We start from the raw sequence: 14,725 nt of genomic DNA, 5'->3' as shown, positions 1-14,725 counted from the left end.
CTGAAACACCCTGTATAAATCGTTAATATTAATTATTCGATAATCTTACTGGAAATTTTAATATAAATCGCGTATCTTTTGATTTTCTTTATAAATTGCTTAATTTTCGACAAATGTTCAAAACATCAATGCCTATAGTGAAACATTGATTTTTGTTATGAAAGATTATTAAATACGAGGAACAATTATCGTTAAGAATTATTAGTTAATAAAAATGTTTTGATATAACTTATTAAAACTTAAAAACACCCTATTTTTCGAAAACGAACTTAGTTAGGACCAACGATTTAGAAAAAATAGAAAACGTTTTTTTACAGTTTAGATCGCTTATTTTCATAAACCATGCAGGGCGGTGAAGTTATAGCAGGTGACGTCACGATAACATCTTATATACGCACCGACTGCGCCGGCGCATAACACTTCTCTGGCGACAAAAGAAAGTCTTAAGGGTCCTAACATATGACTGCCGCCCGTTCAAAAAGTAAAATAGTTTTTTAATAGATTTTAGTGACCTACAATTCTTTGCTAAATCCATGTCCATCCAGTTTTTATAAATCGTTGCTTAGGGCACATAGTTATACTGAACAATTTTTTCATAAAGTTGTTTCTTTAAATTAACGTCAACATTTGTACAACATCCTGTATATCGAAGTTCTTATAATTTTACCAAGCGAATAACATCCATAAAACCGTTGAAATAAGGTATTAGTTAATTTTTTTATTTTCATGCTAAACAAAGTTGCCAGGCCTTTGCTCTAACAGCCTTAATGTACTTCTTTGATAGCATTACTTGTAGAATTTTTGAAGAAAAAAAAATTAACAACTTTGGAAAAACAAAGTCATTTTGAATGTATCATCATAATTTAATCTCTGGAAGGCATTATTCAAGTATGTACGAGTAAAAATCTATTAAATACGTATGTGCGGAATCCAGAGTTGCAGCTTAATATGAACTACATATATAGGTATTCACACATATTTCTAGACCGGTGTACTGAGCATATTTCTCATGTTCCAGAATTGCTTAAATTTCCTATTAAACCTTATTAGCTTCATTAAAATGAGAAAAAAAACGATTAGAAATTTTCAGCAATATTTGCGGTCTCCAACTGACATATTGCTCATATTTCTAACGCTTCAGAATTGGTCTGTTTCTCTGGTGGGAAATATCCGTTAATGCACGATTTTGTCAAATGCGCCAGAAGAGAGTTACTGATACGTGTCCAACTTGTTCCATCACGCAGTATTATACTCGTCACTGGGGTGCTTTGTTTTATTCATCTACGTCACTTCCTGCAGCCGCTGAAGTGTCGCCATCCAACAAAGGGAAGATTAAACAAAAATTGAACTTTGACAGTTATGACAACCCGCGTTTGGTACCCACGTTTGCTATCGTGAAGGATTCAAAAATCATTATTTCATTCAACCATCGAGTCGAGCCCAGCAAACGGCACCTTTTCAATCTAATATTTCTTTTAATTGAATTGTCAAAATAGGAAATTTTTGTATTCGGGATTTAGTTCATATTTGAAATTGAAGCCTCAGTAATAATTAAAAATGATACATACAACGTAGCCCAAATTGGACCTGCATATATGGGTATCTTGACAACTCTAAGAGTTACTAGGACAACCCCAGAAATACCCGGCCTGATGTACAGGGTGTCCAACGAATATGGGCCACTATCCGTATCTTGGAAATTATGACTAGGAAAAAGTTGAAACTTGAGCATCGCACTAAAATGGAGGTGATTTATCGACTAAAAATATTTTCGTGAAAATACCACTTCCGGTTATACCGGAAACGAATGTCAACTCGCTTATTTTAAGCGGAACACCCTATATATTATAACAAATTTCGATTCTGTGGAACATCATGAACATTTTTCGTGTATAGCGTTCTATACCTAATTTTTACGGTTTTCGAGATATTTCGAATTTTCCAAAAAAAATCAGTCAACTTTCAACTTTTCCCATTTAAGTATTTGTTCAGCTTTTATATTTCTCAAGCTAGCTATTAATATAGTCCCAATTTGGACCACGCCGTATATCCACAAAAAAGGGCAAACTATGAAATCTGTTTCCATAGATGTATTCGTGAATGAATAAAGGAAAGTCCCAGTGCAGTATCTCTCAGCTTAAATTTTTCACATAGAAGCTTTCACATTCCGATAACGCTAATTTCGAACCAGTTTAATGCCATAAGTTCGGATGTTCATGATTTCATTTTTATGTTATTTTGTCTCGCCGCAGTCGACGGAAAAAAGGCTGAAAATGATACGTCCATTAATTAGCGATTAATAATCTTGACATCTATTAATTGTCTCGATTAATCGTCGCCGCAATTAACACAAATGTTCGTTAAATAACTATTTATTGCAGATTATGACGGCCACGGTCGAGACAGTGTCCGAACAATTAGACTTAACGTCTATAATACAGACCCCGGCAGACAAATGTGTGTCTGCTGTAGCCAGAGGCATTACATTATCGGAACCAGACATTGGTACGTTGTGTATATGATAATTCAATGATACTCAAAATTACATAAAATTCATGGTCACCTTCTAGCAACGGCAACAACCCCTACGATTAGATCGCAACCCGTAACCAACGTATTATTAGATGAAATAAATGATCGACCAGATTCCGATTCGGGGGGGGACGATATAGATCTATGGCACACCTCCATAGGTAAATTTAAATTTTCCTTAGAGGACTTGCCAGAGCCTATCCAGTTCATACACCATATATTGCGAGAACTTCCAAACGTTGCGAAGCCCGATATCCTTTACTATATGCTGAAGTGTTTGAATATTTTGATACTATACGGAGATGCATGCGCAAGGGCTGCAAAAGAAAACAAAGCATTTTTTGTTTGGTGTCAGGAACACCTAATAATTAAGAAGTAAGTATTAAGTATCGGTTAATTACCAATCAAACTTAATCGAAATGCAATTTATTTGTCGCAGTTTGTGGAATTTACTTAACTCGGAACATTCGCACATTTGTCAAGAAGCGGTGCCTTTATTACTTCATTGTGTTACACTCCCGTCGGGGCCCGACGTTTTTTGGAGAATTATCCAGGATGATTTTCACTCTCAAGACTGGAGAGTGCGATTCACTGCCGTTGAAAGGGTCACAGTTCTGGCTCGCTTTATGGCCGACTGCCCTTTACGAAATCAAACTCAATTGCAGGCAGCCCTGGCCAATGCCTTTTGCTATTTAATTTCTAGCATGGATGATCCGAATGTTTACGTGGCGCAGAGGGCGACTTTGTATTTAGGGACCATACATGATTTCGCTATTAGGGTTCGTTAATGGTCGACCTTCGTAAGCATAAAAATGACGGCGCTTTAACTGAAACGAAGCTATTACATTGGTCTGGAAAACATCACAAGCGAAAGATTTGAGTCTCACGTGTCATTTTTATACTCTTGAGGACCCACCATAATTTTTTTTTGTTCTTATTAAATGACTCTGTTAAGCTTTGACAATTTCAGTCTTTGTTAATGTGCCTCGAGTCGCAGTTCGACTCTGTGATCCTCGACCGGCCGATGGTTCTTCAATCGATCTATCAGTTGCACAATTCTTTAAGTGAAAGAAAAATACTATGTTGGGATTTTTTCCTGAGTCGCTTCGACACCCTGTTCATTGAAGCACAAATTGCTCTAGAGAAATCCGGAGATATTTCTTATATTCGGGGTGGGTAAAGTCTACGAATAAGGAAGCGATACGGCCGGACTGGCCGTTCAAGCTCAATTAATCTTAGTGTATTTTCAGATTTGAAAAATACGGACGTGAGTAGTGAGGTTTTTGTAAGGAAGCTGCATAGAGCTCACGACGCTCTATCTGGTCTTAACGAAGGGAGCATAGCCAGCTCCGTGAAAACCCTGAGCGCAAGTTTCGGTACGAAATGGCCTTACAAACGTACGATGTCCGCTCCCGCATCGATCATTCGACACCAAGAAAGCAAATCAGGTAAGTTTTAACATCTGCAGTGGCTTTTAATTCCTTTAAAACTGTTCTATTTTCTATAGTATACGTGCCAGATACGAAGGAAAAGGTCTATAGTCGCCAATACTCGGCCCCGATATTGAAAAGGAAAAGCTCGCGATTTGGATTGGGTCAGTTTTTAAGCATATGTAACAGCATTTTTGGTAGAAAAATAGAATTGTCTTGATTAGTGGGCGCATGATTGTAAGTCAATATTCGCGATATGTCGATGTAAGTCTAAGTGAGCTAAAGTTTCTTTTTTCACTTTCTTTCTAGCTCGCTACTGTTTCCAAAATGGAACTTTCAAAATAGTTCTCATAGATTTATATTAATTAATTACCAAAAACAATCACTTGGTATAGGATCATATTTAAATCCATCAACTTCAATTTAACATAAATTTTATTACTGTATCAACAGTACCTAATCACCTACGTTACTCACTATAATTTCATATAAATTTTTTTAAAGTTTTAAATTGTATCATCTTCCCATTGATTTCGGGATTATTTAGACCTTAATAGTCATCCTAGTTTATCAATTAATATTTTTTTAACAGTAGGGCATGTTTAGAAATGAAATTATGCCGACCATATCAACTTCTATGTGCTGAGAAATACGTACTTTGTTTTAAATAATGTCAATCGAATATAGATGGTCACATGCACTCACTAAACGTAGTCGATGATCAGAATTTGACTACTTTCCTTCAACGAATAATCGATTTGGAAGAAGCCGACAAAGAAACCATGCACTTGCTGATATTCCTGCTGATGCAGTTTTTATCGAGATCTGATCAAGCATATCCCGCAGAAGAAAAAAGCTTAGGACGAACTCAAACCATAGTTCTAAAACACCTGTGGTTACTTTTAGGTAAGTTATGGTTCGCTTATTAAGCAGATTCCTGTAAAAGACAAATTAATTCATTTATTTATTTATTTATTATTACATTTATAATAGGTTATACGCAGACTGATCGCGGAATTCACTTACCGCCTCAAAACCTACGGGCCTCGCCAGCTTTTAATGTCTTCTTGGCGAACCTACCTCAACTTATGGATCAAAACCATCTAATGGGAAGAATAATTTTTCCTACCTGCTTGATTCTTTTACAGTACGCACCTTCGCCATATTACGTTTCTAGTGCCATGGAATTCCAACAACCAATTTATAGCCTATGGGCATTGGAACCACACGCCAGAAGGAATTGGTTAATGTCTCTAGTGGTCATTCTCTATAAGGTAAAAACGATCTTTTTTGACCGGAACATCGTACATTCCTCTAATTTTTATAGTACCAGTACAACCAACAGCCTCATTGTATGCAGTTGACTGCATTAATCAGAATAGTATTAAACACGCTTGATTCGCAACGGCATCACTGTCGAAAGATTCCAGCTACGATTATCATGGGTCAACAGTCGTCTAGATCGAGAGGTGTCTTCACCAATACAGAAAGTAAAGTAAAAACCGTAGTAAAAGATGGTATTTTTAGATGTGAGTCAGCCTTCACTAGGTACGGAAATGGACCATCCGGAAAAAGCGACTCCGCCCTTATCACCCATGTATTCCTCAGATGGGCAGTCGATACAAGTTTCTTTAAGTTCCAAAGGAGGAAGGGTTCAGGTCTCCTACACCAAACCCTCCTCAATGACTAGCATGGAAACTCACTGGGAAGAAATAATTCAAAATGAGAAATACATGGAAAAAAAAATGGGAAAATCTCATAGAAAACAAGATAAATATAGCATTGACGATGATACAGAAAGTGAACTTATAGCCATACCGGAAAGTGATATTTCGGACAGTACTTTGCAAGGAAGCGTTCAGGACTCATTGGAGGAAGGTAGGTTACCCCTTTTTCGGGCTCCAACCTAAACACACGCCACACATGATTTGGCCATAGAAGTGTGGCGCGGTCGGTCCAGAGCCGCCTTTAGACAGCGACTACATTGTACCTTTAAAACCCATAAATATTCTAAATTAAAAACATATTTTTGGTTAATATCTCCGAAATGGAATAATTTAATTCACGTTTTCGTTATATTTCCCGAATTACAATTTCCTGTATTTAAGCATGCAAGTTAAGAAATATTAATTATAGCTTTAAGTGAACATTCCGGCCCTGGAATATGTAAGAACGTAAGCGAAAAAGTTTCGCTCAGCCGCTCTCCAAATAACAGCTTCTCTAGTTTAGTGGAAATTAAAAAAAATTTCAACTCAAAGAGCCGGCCGGTGTGGATAATCGGTAGTGAGGATGAGTCAATTCGCCCCTGCGAAAATGAAACTCAAGAAGTTTCAAAATCAAAAATGGATTTCAACAAGAATCACACGAAGCTGAAATCGACGTCTAGCGGAACATCAATTAGCTTAACCAACGGTAAGTGTTGCTCTTGGTTTAAATAAATCAACAACCCCATATTTTTTGATTCGGACACATTAGGATCGAACGTACTCACAGTGAAATCGATCCCAAGGCAAATAGATTCCAATCAATTATGCAGGTCCGTAGGACGACAGAAAAAAGTGATAGAACCGATTGTAACGCCAATAGCAGCTACCCCAGTGTCCAATTATGATAAGAATGATAATTTGCCGACACCAACTGTCGAGCGACTGTTACCCATTGGGCCGATAAAATCGCTTGGTAATGAATCGCCATGGAAACCAATGTTTTGCAAATAGTAATTTATCGTAAAACGTTTAGATTTGATAGATGATGTTTTTTCTCCGCCGGAGTCGCATTTACAACTGCCAACTCAAGAACGGTTACTGCCTATAGGGCAACACACAAAAGACATCACACAGTTGGTCGAAAAGGTTCGACAAGTCCTTAATTTGAATAATAAAATGATGAAAAATATCAGTTCTCAAGAAAAGAGGCCTGAAATTCCCGGCACCTCACAGATGCACAGTCCCAGAAAACTAATTAAGCAAGTAGCTCTCGAAAGTCCTCCAAATTTGTACGATTCTGATGACAATGGTAACGGTTTGGAAACCTATTTGAAATCTCTGAAAATTGACGGACAAACACGTAAGCGCTGTGGATTTGTTATAGTTTAAGTTCCCTTTAAGGTATTAGATTATTTCAGGTGAGACTATAGTTAACCATCGACAAAGGATGCGGAAACCTATAGCTGCACCCTTCAACATACACTACCTCGAAAGCCACAAACCAAAACATCCAGGAGGATGGTTGACACACTCCCAAACATCATCACCTAAAGTTGAACGTAAGCTTCTCCAACCACCCAGTAAATTTATAAACCACTTGAATCAAAATTTACATATTAAAAATTTTATGAATTATGCAGTGTTTAGTCGCATTAACTTCAAAAGAGTATGGTATTGATTTTAGCGATCTACGACATAAGGCATAACGGATCGCGAACAGGAGAGGAATACGTCAAAGAAAGGTGCTCTGAATGCGGTACCATAAGGGAGACTTACAGCGACGAAGAGATAGGTCTATGCGTCGTGGCATTGGGAACGTTCATTCATCGTGAACCCGGTCTTGCCGCTCCGCTTTTGCCAGACATTCTAAGCGTCGTCTCTAAGTAAATCTCAATCTGGAAATTATATTTTACGTAGGAAATTTAACATTCCGTTTTAGGATAGCTACTAACGCCTCGTATCCTTGGCAATACGAGAGCAACATTCATCTACCAGGGGGGGCAGTCAGCGTCGCCCATCAATTTTTGAGATGCGTTCTACATCAACTCGCTCCCAATGGCATCTTCCTGCAGATGTTCCAAACAAAGACGTCCGGTTAGTTATCCCCTCGGAAGGCTTTTCAATTAAAGATGCAGTGATTTTTTTGTCTTCAGACGACGTCCGACTTCACTTCTTTAAAAGCGTCATTCAGGCATTGGTGGATTTCAACGAATTGAGTCCGGTAGCGCCGCTACAGCTTCTTCTCGAAACTCTTAATTCCAGGAAAAATTTACCAACAGAAACTATGCCAACGATTCTTACCAACATGTCGGCCTATTTGAATTGTCTCCCTCTTGAAAACGCTACTGGTCCCTCGATGGCCATGTGGAGTACGGTATTGCAGCAGTTGGAAATAATTTACCGCAAGCTTATTTTTTTACTAAATATTTTTGACGACGTCACTCCATTACTCAATATTATGGTTGCCGTCTTCAAATTGCCCGTGGTAACTCAATTTAAGGTATGGTCAGTATGGTGTGCTAGGAATTAAAGATTGCTATAGCAATTTTGCTTTAAATTATAAACCGCCAAATGCCCTCTGTTCATTTTCTATGTATATTCATACAGCACTTATGCAAATTATCATATTTCACTATTTTGGATACATTAAAAGGCATTGTTTATGATGTAAAACGTATTATAAAACTAAGAATGAAAAAAGTAAAACAGAAAATGAAATAGGCGTAACACAATGGGAAATGATAACCTCCTCCAACTAGCAGTCGAGAGTAATATAGATTTTAAGATGCACTAGTAGCGATACTAGGCCGTCCTAAAGGAATTTATCCTTTTAGGGAATATTGGAACCTTTTTCCAAAGTCTTGAGCTACGCTATCCAGACACACGTCTTACAATACAATCTTTTGGTGGAAATATGCTACCTCTGCAACAAAGCATTCACCAAAGAAAGGGACAAGTTAATTTTCAGTAGGATGGCAGTTATCGAGTTGGTGCAAGTTTTAAAATTTAAAACGGTGATCCCGGACTCCAACTTATTGATGCTAATAAACTTAATCCTTCAGGTGACGTGTCTATCAGACGTTGGTTCACATAAAATTAATACAATTTACAGGACGTCGGCGGACACATACCATCAAACGTTGTAATCAAAGACCGAACTCTGCATGCGTTCGAGGCCAACTTAACTTGCAATATTGGCATCTCCGAATGTATGAAACTGAACCTGGTTGATATTCTCGAATTTCTGTCGGATTTTCACGCGATATCAAAAATGAAGGTATGGCTGGCCCTAGTAGGCGTCTAGATAATCGCAGGCAAATGGTTTATCGTTTTAGAGCTACTGCAAAGGAATAGGAGTCGGCTTGAACGACGATACGTTGGGGGGCATAATAAAATGCAGTATTGCCCAGTATTTGGCATTAGAAATAACAAAAGGAAATGGTCGAGACAACAGAGCAGTCAGTAGATACTTTCCGTGGTTGTATAACACGTCAGTTACCCAGCAAAGGTGTACAGCAAAGATTTCTAAGAAATGCTAAAGAACTGAAGATTTTTTTTCTGTTTTAGTCCTCGAGAGTTCATAGAGTGTATAAGTCATATAAGACTTCTATCTTGGTTGCTCTTAGGATCCCTTGTTCATACAGCATTACAAGGATTTACGACGACAACAGCAATATGTCAACCAATTCCTCAAGAGGCTTCTTGTCAGATTGCTGATAACATTCAGGTTATCATGTCAGGATTCGCGGACCAATCAAAAACTAGTGTGCTACACATGTCTTCTCTTTTTCATACATTTATTTTATGCCAACTCTGGACCGTGTATTTAGAGCAAAGTCTAAGCCATCACCTTCCTATAACCGAAACTTACAACGTTACGATGAATATTTTGTTCGACTTTTGGGGAAAAGTAACACCTGCCATTCTTAATCTAGTACAACACTCTAAAATGGTACATACATACTATTTCGAAGGATATTACGGTCCGACTTTAAACCTATTCCATTCGTTTCAGCTCAGCGAAATCGTTAGTCTACACTTTTTAAGCATGCTGGAAGCACTAATCGAGTGCAGATCTACTTTCGTTGCCAAATTGTTGCCTCTTTGGACCCCGGTATTGTCATCGAATCAAATTCAGGTAAAGTCGATAGGTTAATTTAAAATAACGAATCTAATTAAACATCTTATATATTTCTAGTTACCTGGACATATACAAGTAAGATTGCAAAATTGTAGAAATATCTCGCCCACCGTACATCAAGACTTTCCGAGGAAAAAGGAAAAAGTAAGCCATCTATATAATCCCATGTTGCTAAAGTGGCTTCAACGATTACAATTTAAAATGGGACAAATCGAACTGCAGTCGTCTACGGCAACTCAGTTCTATTCATTGTAGAACATTTGAGCATATAAGCAAATATCATTTAATCTAGAGAATGTGATTTAACACTCGACCAGATAGCCAATCACGTATAACGTTTTTGTAATACGGTTTATTGAAAGTACCTACACTGTTAAGTGTAAATAAAACAAATGTTTTTACTTATGGCATTAAGACAACGTGTATAATAAAGGAAATATCGCATCGTTTGTTACTTAATTAACTTATCCACTTCATTTTTTAACAAATCCATCTTGATCTTTGCCGTTTTTGGCGCCAAAGGAACCAGCTAAAAAAAACTTATTTAATGTAATTTATTAGAAGAATACCAATGTGCTTTTGTATACATAAAGGACCTAGTATCCTAAATGAATTCGTTAAACATGAAAGAAAATATGTTTCATGAAAACGCTGGAACACGTCAAATATAGTTTTTAGTTGTGTATTTTTTGACGTTACAGATATGTATACAGATTTACCCATGTAGTAGATAAATATAATTTTTCAATCATTTAAGAAGTAAAAAATGTCATAATGTACCTGAGATTCCATAACAAAAAAAATGGAAAAGTACATTTTTATACTCCATGGATGACCCTGTATACAAATTTGTTGCGTCAAAAAATGCACAATAACAAAAAATTTGATGCGTTACTGCATTTTCATGAAAAATATTTCCTTTAACGAATTTATGAGAAACTTTTAGTCTTTTATGTATGTATCTCGGTGTTGTTATCAAAGTTCATATTCACAGTACCTTTTCGCAGAAATAGCAAACGTCAAATTTGATTTGCTCCTTAATTTTTGTTTCGTCGGACATGGTATTATTGGATTCTGATGACAGTGAATCTCCGCTCAAATTTAAAGTTCTATTTTTCAACCGTCTTAACGACTCCTCAGTTTTACACACAGACCTGAGCACTTCTTCAACTAGGGATGAATATCTGGAAAAAACGAATCGATATCAAAAATGAGATTTAATGTTAACATAACTTCCTAAGGGTAGTGCACAATTACAGATCGACCAAAAAAAAAACACGTTTAAACAGATCCAAAAAAATTATGTATTAATCTGCGACACAAGCGCTGGATTAAGAACGTTTATTTTTGTAAAAAAATATTTGGGGATTTTCTTAAGTTTAGCCCTTCCGAGTGTTGTTTTAAAATTAAGACGTTTTTGAGCGTTTATTGAATGAGGTTCCCCAGCTGAAGAAACAGCCGTTAATAGGGAACAATCAGTTTTTCCAATTTCAATCAACAAAGCATAGTGACTAGTCTATATTTATAATCGTGACTTCCTCCTGCATTCAATATTACAGGTAAGAGTAGGCTTCAATCGTTAATTTTGTACTTGATAGATAGCAGAACGATGACGTTTAAATTCTCTCACGATCCTCATTAAAGCGATCACGTGCCCTTAATTTAATTTTTCCCTGCATCTTCATCCTTTTTTAAGATTAGATTTATTTTAAGAGGACAAAATAAATATAACCGTCTTATAATGCAGATGATGAGCATTATTATTCCATACAATTAGGTAGAATGAATATGAATTGTGATATTGGCAATAAGTTTATCATTTTTATCACACCATGACAAATGCGAATAATATTCAATCGTAGTTACTAAATTTAATTGAAAGACTGTGCTCGTTCAGGGGATGATACGACGGTTATGTTAAATTATTTGATTCTCTTGTATCTTTTACGATAAGTAAAGGTATCATGCATTTGTTTTACCTTACTCTCTCTTATTCAATGCAGTAAGATATTTTTGCTATGCCCAATCTATATCGGCTTCACATAAAATGGATGGGACGCCAAGCTTCAAGAACCCTGTAAACTGTACAGGGACACTTACCGGCCAGTAATTTCGATAATGACAATCTCCATCGTCTCGGCAATTTGATGTAAATTGGACCCAAATTTATCTGTTAATACTGTAATAGGTTTAACTGCTTCCACAACATAGGAACTTGCTTCTTTTGGGGGATTCCTATTCGTTCTTCTATATAACCTAGGTAAAGCTGTAACGTTTTGGAGTTGCGATATGCATTCGGTAATCTTCGAAGTAGCAAAATAGTCTGAGAAAATGTTGTGACTACTAGAAATTATTTCTTCATTTATATCAAACACTTTTTTCATTTCCATCCTCATATCCGACTCTATTATGGCAAAAATTGTGTTTTCCATTTGAGCCTCTTTTTGGCATTTTGGTGCTACAAGTGATTTCACAATACTGAAATCTGTTATAACGTTAAAGACAAATAAATCGATCTCATCTTTATCGAGATGAGTTGAAGAAGATACGTCTTTCAACAGGTTTTCCATAGTTCTTAAGTATCTTGAAAGTAACATCATCGTCAGCTTAATAAACTGATCGGCTAATTGATCAATATATACGTCTTTGTCGAAACAACTTTGTAATGCCTGATATAATACTGCAGAAGGTTTCAAACTAAATTCTTGTGTATCTTGGTTATTGGTTGCTGTTGAAATATTGTCTAGAGTTAAATCTATTATTTCACTTTCAAATTTTCCTGAAATTTGTTGGAACTTGATTTCAAAATATACTGCGAGATTAAAGCGTTTTAAATGGTCTTGAAATTCCTTGTTATTTTTTATTAGCCTTTCATCTCCTGCTTTAACTGCTATATATGCTAACAGATTATATGTGCTCTTAAACCTTTTCTGAAAAAGGTCGGGGTTTCCAGGAGCTGTAATATAAGGCAAGTTTTCTCGAGATTGCCTATCAAACTCCTTCCAAAACGATCCTAAGACGAAGTTGAAACAGTTTAAAATTGAATTTTCATGGACTAATTCACTGAGGAAATCTACAGTGGTATCAAGAATTTCTTTAACCTTCAAATACACTCTGTCTAAATCCTGATCACATTTCTCTAAATACGCCTCACATAAAATTTCTCCAAGCACTGGTTTTAATTTGTGAATTCGAAAAATATCATGAGCGTCGTCCTGTTTTTCCATTTCTATATACATTCTTAGACATCTGCTCAATATATCAGTGTCCTTGGTATCCAAGGCATATAAAAAACAGTTGTTTACCTTACAAATTATATTAGATTCAATCACAGCAAGAATTCTTTCAGTTTCAGGTGTTGTGATATTTAACTCTTCTAAACATATTTTTTGGAATGTGTATTTATTTGTCACCCGTTCTAAAGTCAGTGGGTTTTTTAACCAATTTAACTCTATGGTGTCCATCATTGTTGCTACATACTGTGAAGTATTAATAATATCTAATTTCAAATTCATATGGTTTTGTTTTAAATTATTTTTTTTAACATCAAGTAAAGTTTTTGCATATCTGGACTCAGTGGCCTGCACAAGATCACATAAGACCTGAAAAATATTTCTATCTGTTGAACTTGAAGGGTACAAAAAAATTTATTAAACAAAAACCATAATTTCTTAATTATACAGGGTGATTTGGTTACATGTCGCTCAATCCTTCTTACATCAGCTATTGACTATCAAAGGATTGTAAATACAAAATTTACCATATGTAACCTCATGGTATTACAGAGTAAATTATCTATTATGCCTTATGTGTAGTGTTTTGCAAAAACTTCATGGCCTTAAGTTACGACAAATGATAAAATCTAAAATAATTTTTAAACCAAACATAAGATTGAAGATAAACACTTGTTGTGTGGAATTTGAAGAAAACTGTCATTTCTGATTAGACTGTTTTTGCTGTCTATAATAATAAAATTGTTATAAATACTTAATATATGTACCACAACTTAGAAAATATAAATTGAGCTGTCACACAACACTCCAAACACAGCTTCAATATTAGGAAATGAAAAAAAAGCCAAATTCAACATCAAGTTTATAAATCCGTTTTTACTCCATGGTCAAGTTTTAATAAAAAATATTTTTCGTGTTTTATTTGACATTAAAATTTTTGGCTATATAACCTTGTCAGTTTTCGCAAGTGCAGTCTGCTTGATTTTTAAGGTGTGATGAAAACCAATTGTTACACAGCATTCAAAAAAACAATAAATAAACAGTACCCTGAGTATTTCAAATGATTGATGATCATGTTATTGAGTTTATTATATGAACGTTATTAAGCAAAGCAAGTTCTCAGATTGTAAAAATGGATGCTATATATGTGAGTTCTTAAGATTCCTTCAAAAACATTGCAAACTGGCACCCTGTAAACCTAAATAGAAAAATGAAAAGATTACTTTTGCTTACATGGGTTTCTTCCTGAAGCTGATCTATTGGAGCGGCCAAGTTATCAATTTTTAAATTTAAGTTTGTTAAATATTCGGCTAAATTCACAATAGATTCAGTTTCATTTTTTAAAATCTCTGACATCTGCAGTTGGAGTTCCGTTCCAAAGGACTTTAAATCTGTTCTTAATGTTTCTAAATCGGTTTTTTTGGTGTTTTCCGTGAGACAGCCATCGACGCTAAAACTGTCCTAAAGAGTGGTTCAGGAATTTAAAAATATATATATTTAATAGACAGGCTAATAGATATGTTAGGATGTAATACCTTAAAAAAATATTTTTTCCATGCACTCATCTCCAAGCAATTCATGGTGGAGAAAAATCATAACACATTCAAACAAATCCAACCCCAAATCACTTGGAAATCTTAGGATTGTTGAAACTTTCATTAAAATGAAAAATGACAAATAAAA

General features: G+C 35.7%; 2 protein-coding genes across 6 annotated transcripts in view; one reads left to right on the top strand and one right to left on the bottom strand.

The window, feature by feature from the left end:
• The window catches only part of unc79 (UNC-79 domain-containing protein), a 25,696-nt gene extending 15,632 nt beyond the window's left edge, over nt 1-10,064 (top strand). For 3 of the 4 annotated variants that reach the window (XM_066296885.1, XM_066296886.1, XM_066296887.1), the window contains 22 exons: nt 2,382-2,505; nt 2,571-2,907; nt 2,972-3,311; nt 3,503-3,704; nt 3,783-3,980; nt 4,040-4,126; nt 4,650-4,868; nt 4,956-5,236; nt 5,290-5,431; nt 5,490-5,840; nt 6,099-6,374; nt 6,438-6,641; nt 6,702-7,028; nt 7,087-7,227; nt 7,353-7,551; nt 7,608-7,762; nt 7,822-8,168; nt 8,503-8,730; nt 8,781-8,945; nt 9,004-9,176; nt 9,236-9,806; nt 9,867-10,064. In XM_066296885.1, the coding sequence (XP_066152982.1) occupies nt 2,382-2,505; nt 2,571-2,907; nt 2,972-3,311; nt 3,503-3,704; nt 3,783-3,980; nt 4,040-4,126; nt 4,650-4,868; nt 4,956-5,236; nt 5,290-5,431; nt 5,490-5,840; nt 6,099-6,374; nt 6,438-6,641; nt 6,702-7,028; nt 7,087-7,227; nt 7,353-7,551; nt 7,608-7,762; nt 7,822-8,168; nt 8,503-8,730; nt 8,781-8,945; nt 9,004-9,176; nt 9,236-9,806; nt 9,867-10,064 (5,265 nt within the window). The remainder of the gene's footprint in view (nt 1-2,381; nt 2,506-2,570; nt 2,908-2,971; nt 3,312-3,502; nt 3,705-3,782; nt 3,981-4,039; nt 4,127-4,649; nt 4,869-4,955; nt 5,237-5,289; nt 5,432-5,489; nt 5,841-6,098; nt 6,375-6,437; nt 6,642-6,701; nt 7,029-7,086; nt 7,228-7,352; nt 7,552-7,607; nt 7,763-7,821; nt 8,169-8,502; nt 8,731-8,780; nt 8,946-9,003; nt 9,177-9,235; nt 9,807-9,866) is intronic. The other variant, XM_066296888.1, reaches the window with a different exon arrangement.
• On the bottom strand, nt 9,839-14,725 carry Cog2 (conserved oligomeric Golgi complex subunit 2). Of its 2 annotated transcripts, none has more exons than XM_066296889.1 (5): nt 14,578-14,725; nt 14,276-14,503; nt 11,910-13,411; nt 10,807-10,993; nt 9,839-10,338 (listed from the first exon to the last, which is right to left on the bottom strand). In XM_066296889.1, exons 1-5 carry the CDS (start codon nt 14,620-14,622, stop codon nt 10,261-10,263), a joined length of 2,040 nt encoding a protein of 679 aa, XP_066152986.1. In that variant the 5' UTR covers nt 14,623-14,725; the 3' UTR covers nt 9,839-10,260. The 2 variants fall into 2 exon arrangements, with proteins under 2 accessions (XP_066152986.1, XP_066152987.1); XM_066296890.1 differs by having other exon boundaries at nt 14,276-14,498; nt 14,578-14,709.

This window comes from Euwallacea fornicatus, chromosome 26 (genome assembly GCF_040115645.1).
Source record: "Euwallacea fornicatus isolate EFF26 chromosome 26, ASM4011564v1, whole genome shotgun sequence".
NCBI lineage: Eukaryota > Metazoa > Arthropoda > Insecta > Coleoptera > Curculionidae > Euwallacea > Euwallacea fornicatus.
This window is presented reverse-complemented; position numbering and strand designations above follow the sequence as displayed.

Excerpts from the sequence above, each read along its gene's own strand:
- Cog2 (XM_066296889.1), bottom strand. The coding sequence starts at position 14,622 with ATGAATTGCTTGGAGATGAGTGCATGGAAAAAATATTTTTTTAAG. Across the intron at positions 13,412-14,275 it reads AGCTTCAGGAAGAAACCCAT|GTCTTATGTGATCTTGTGCA; the intron begins GTAAGCAAAAGT and ends AATATTTTTCAG. Across the intron at positions 10,994-11,909 it reads ATTATCGAAATTACTGGCCG|ATATTCATCCCTAGTTGAAG; the intron begins GTAAGTGTCCCT and ends CGTTTTTTCCAG.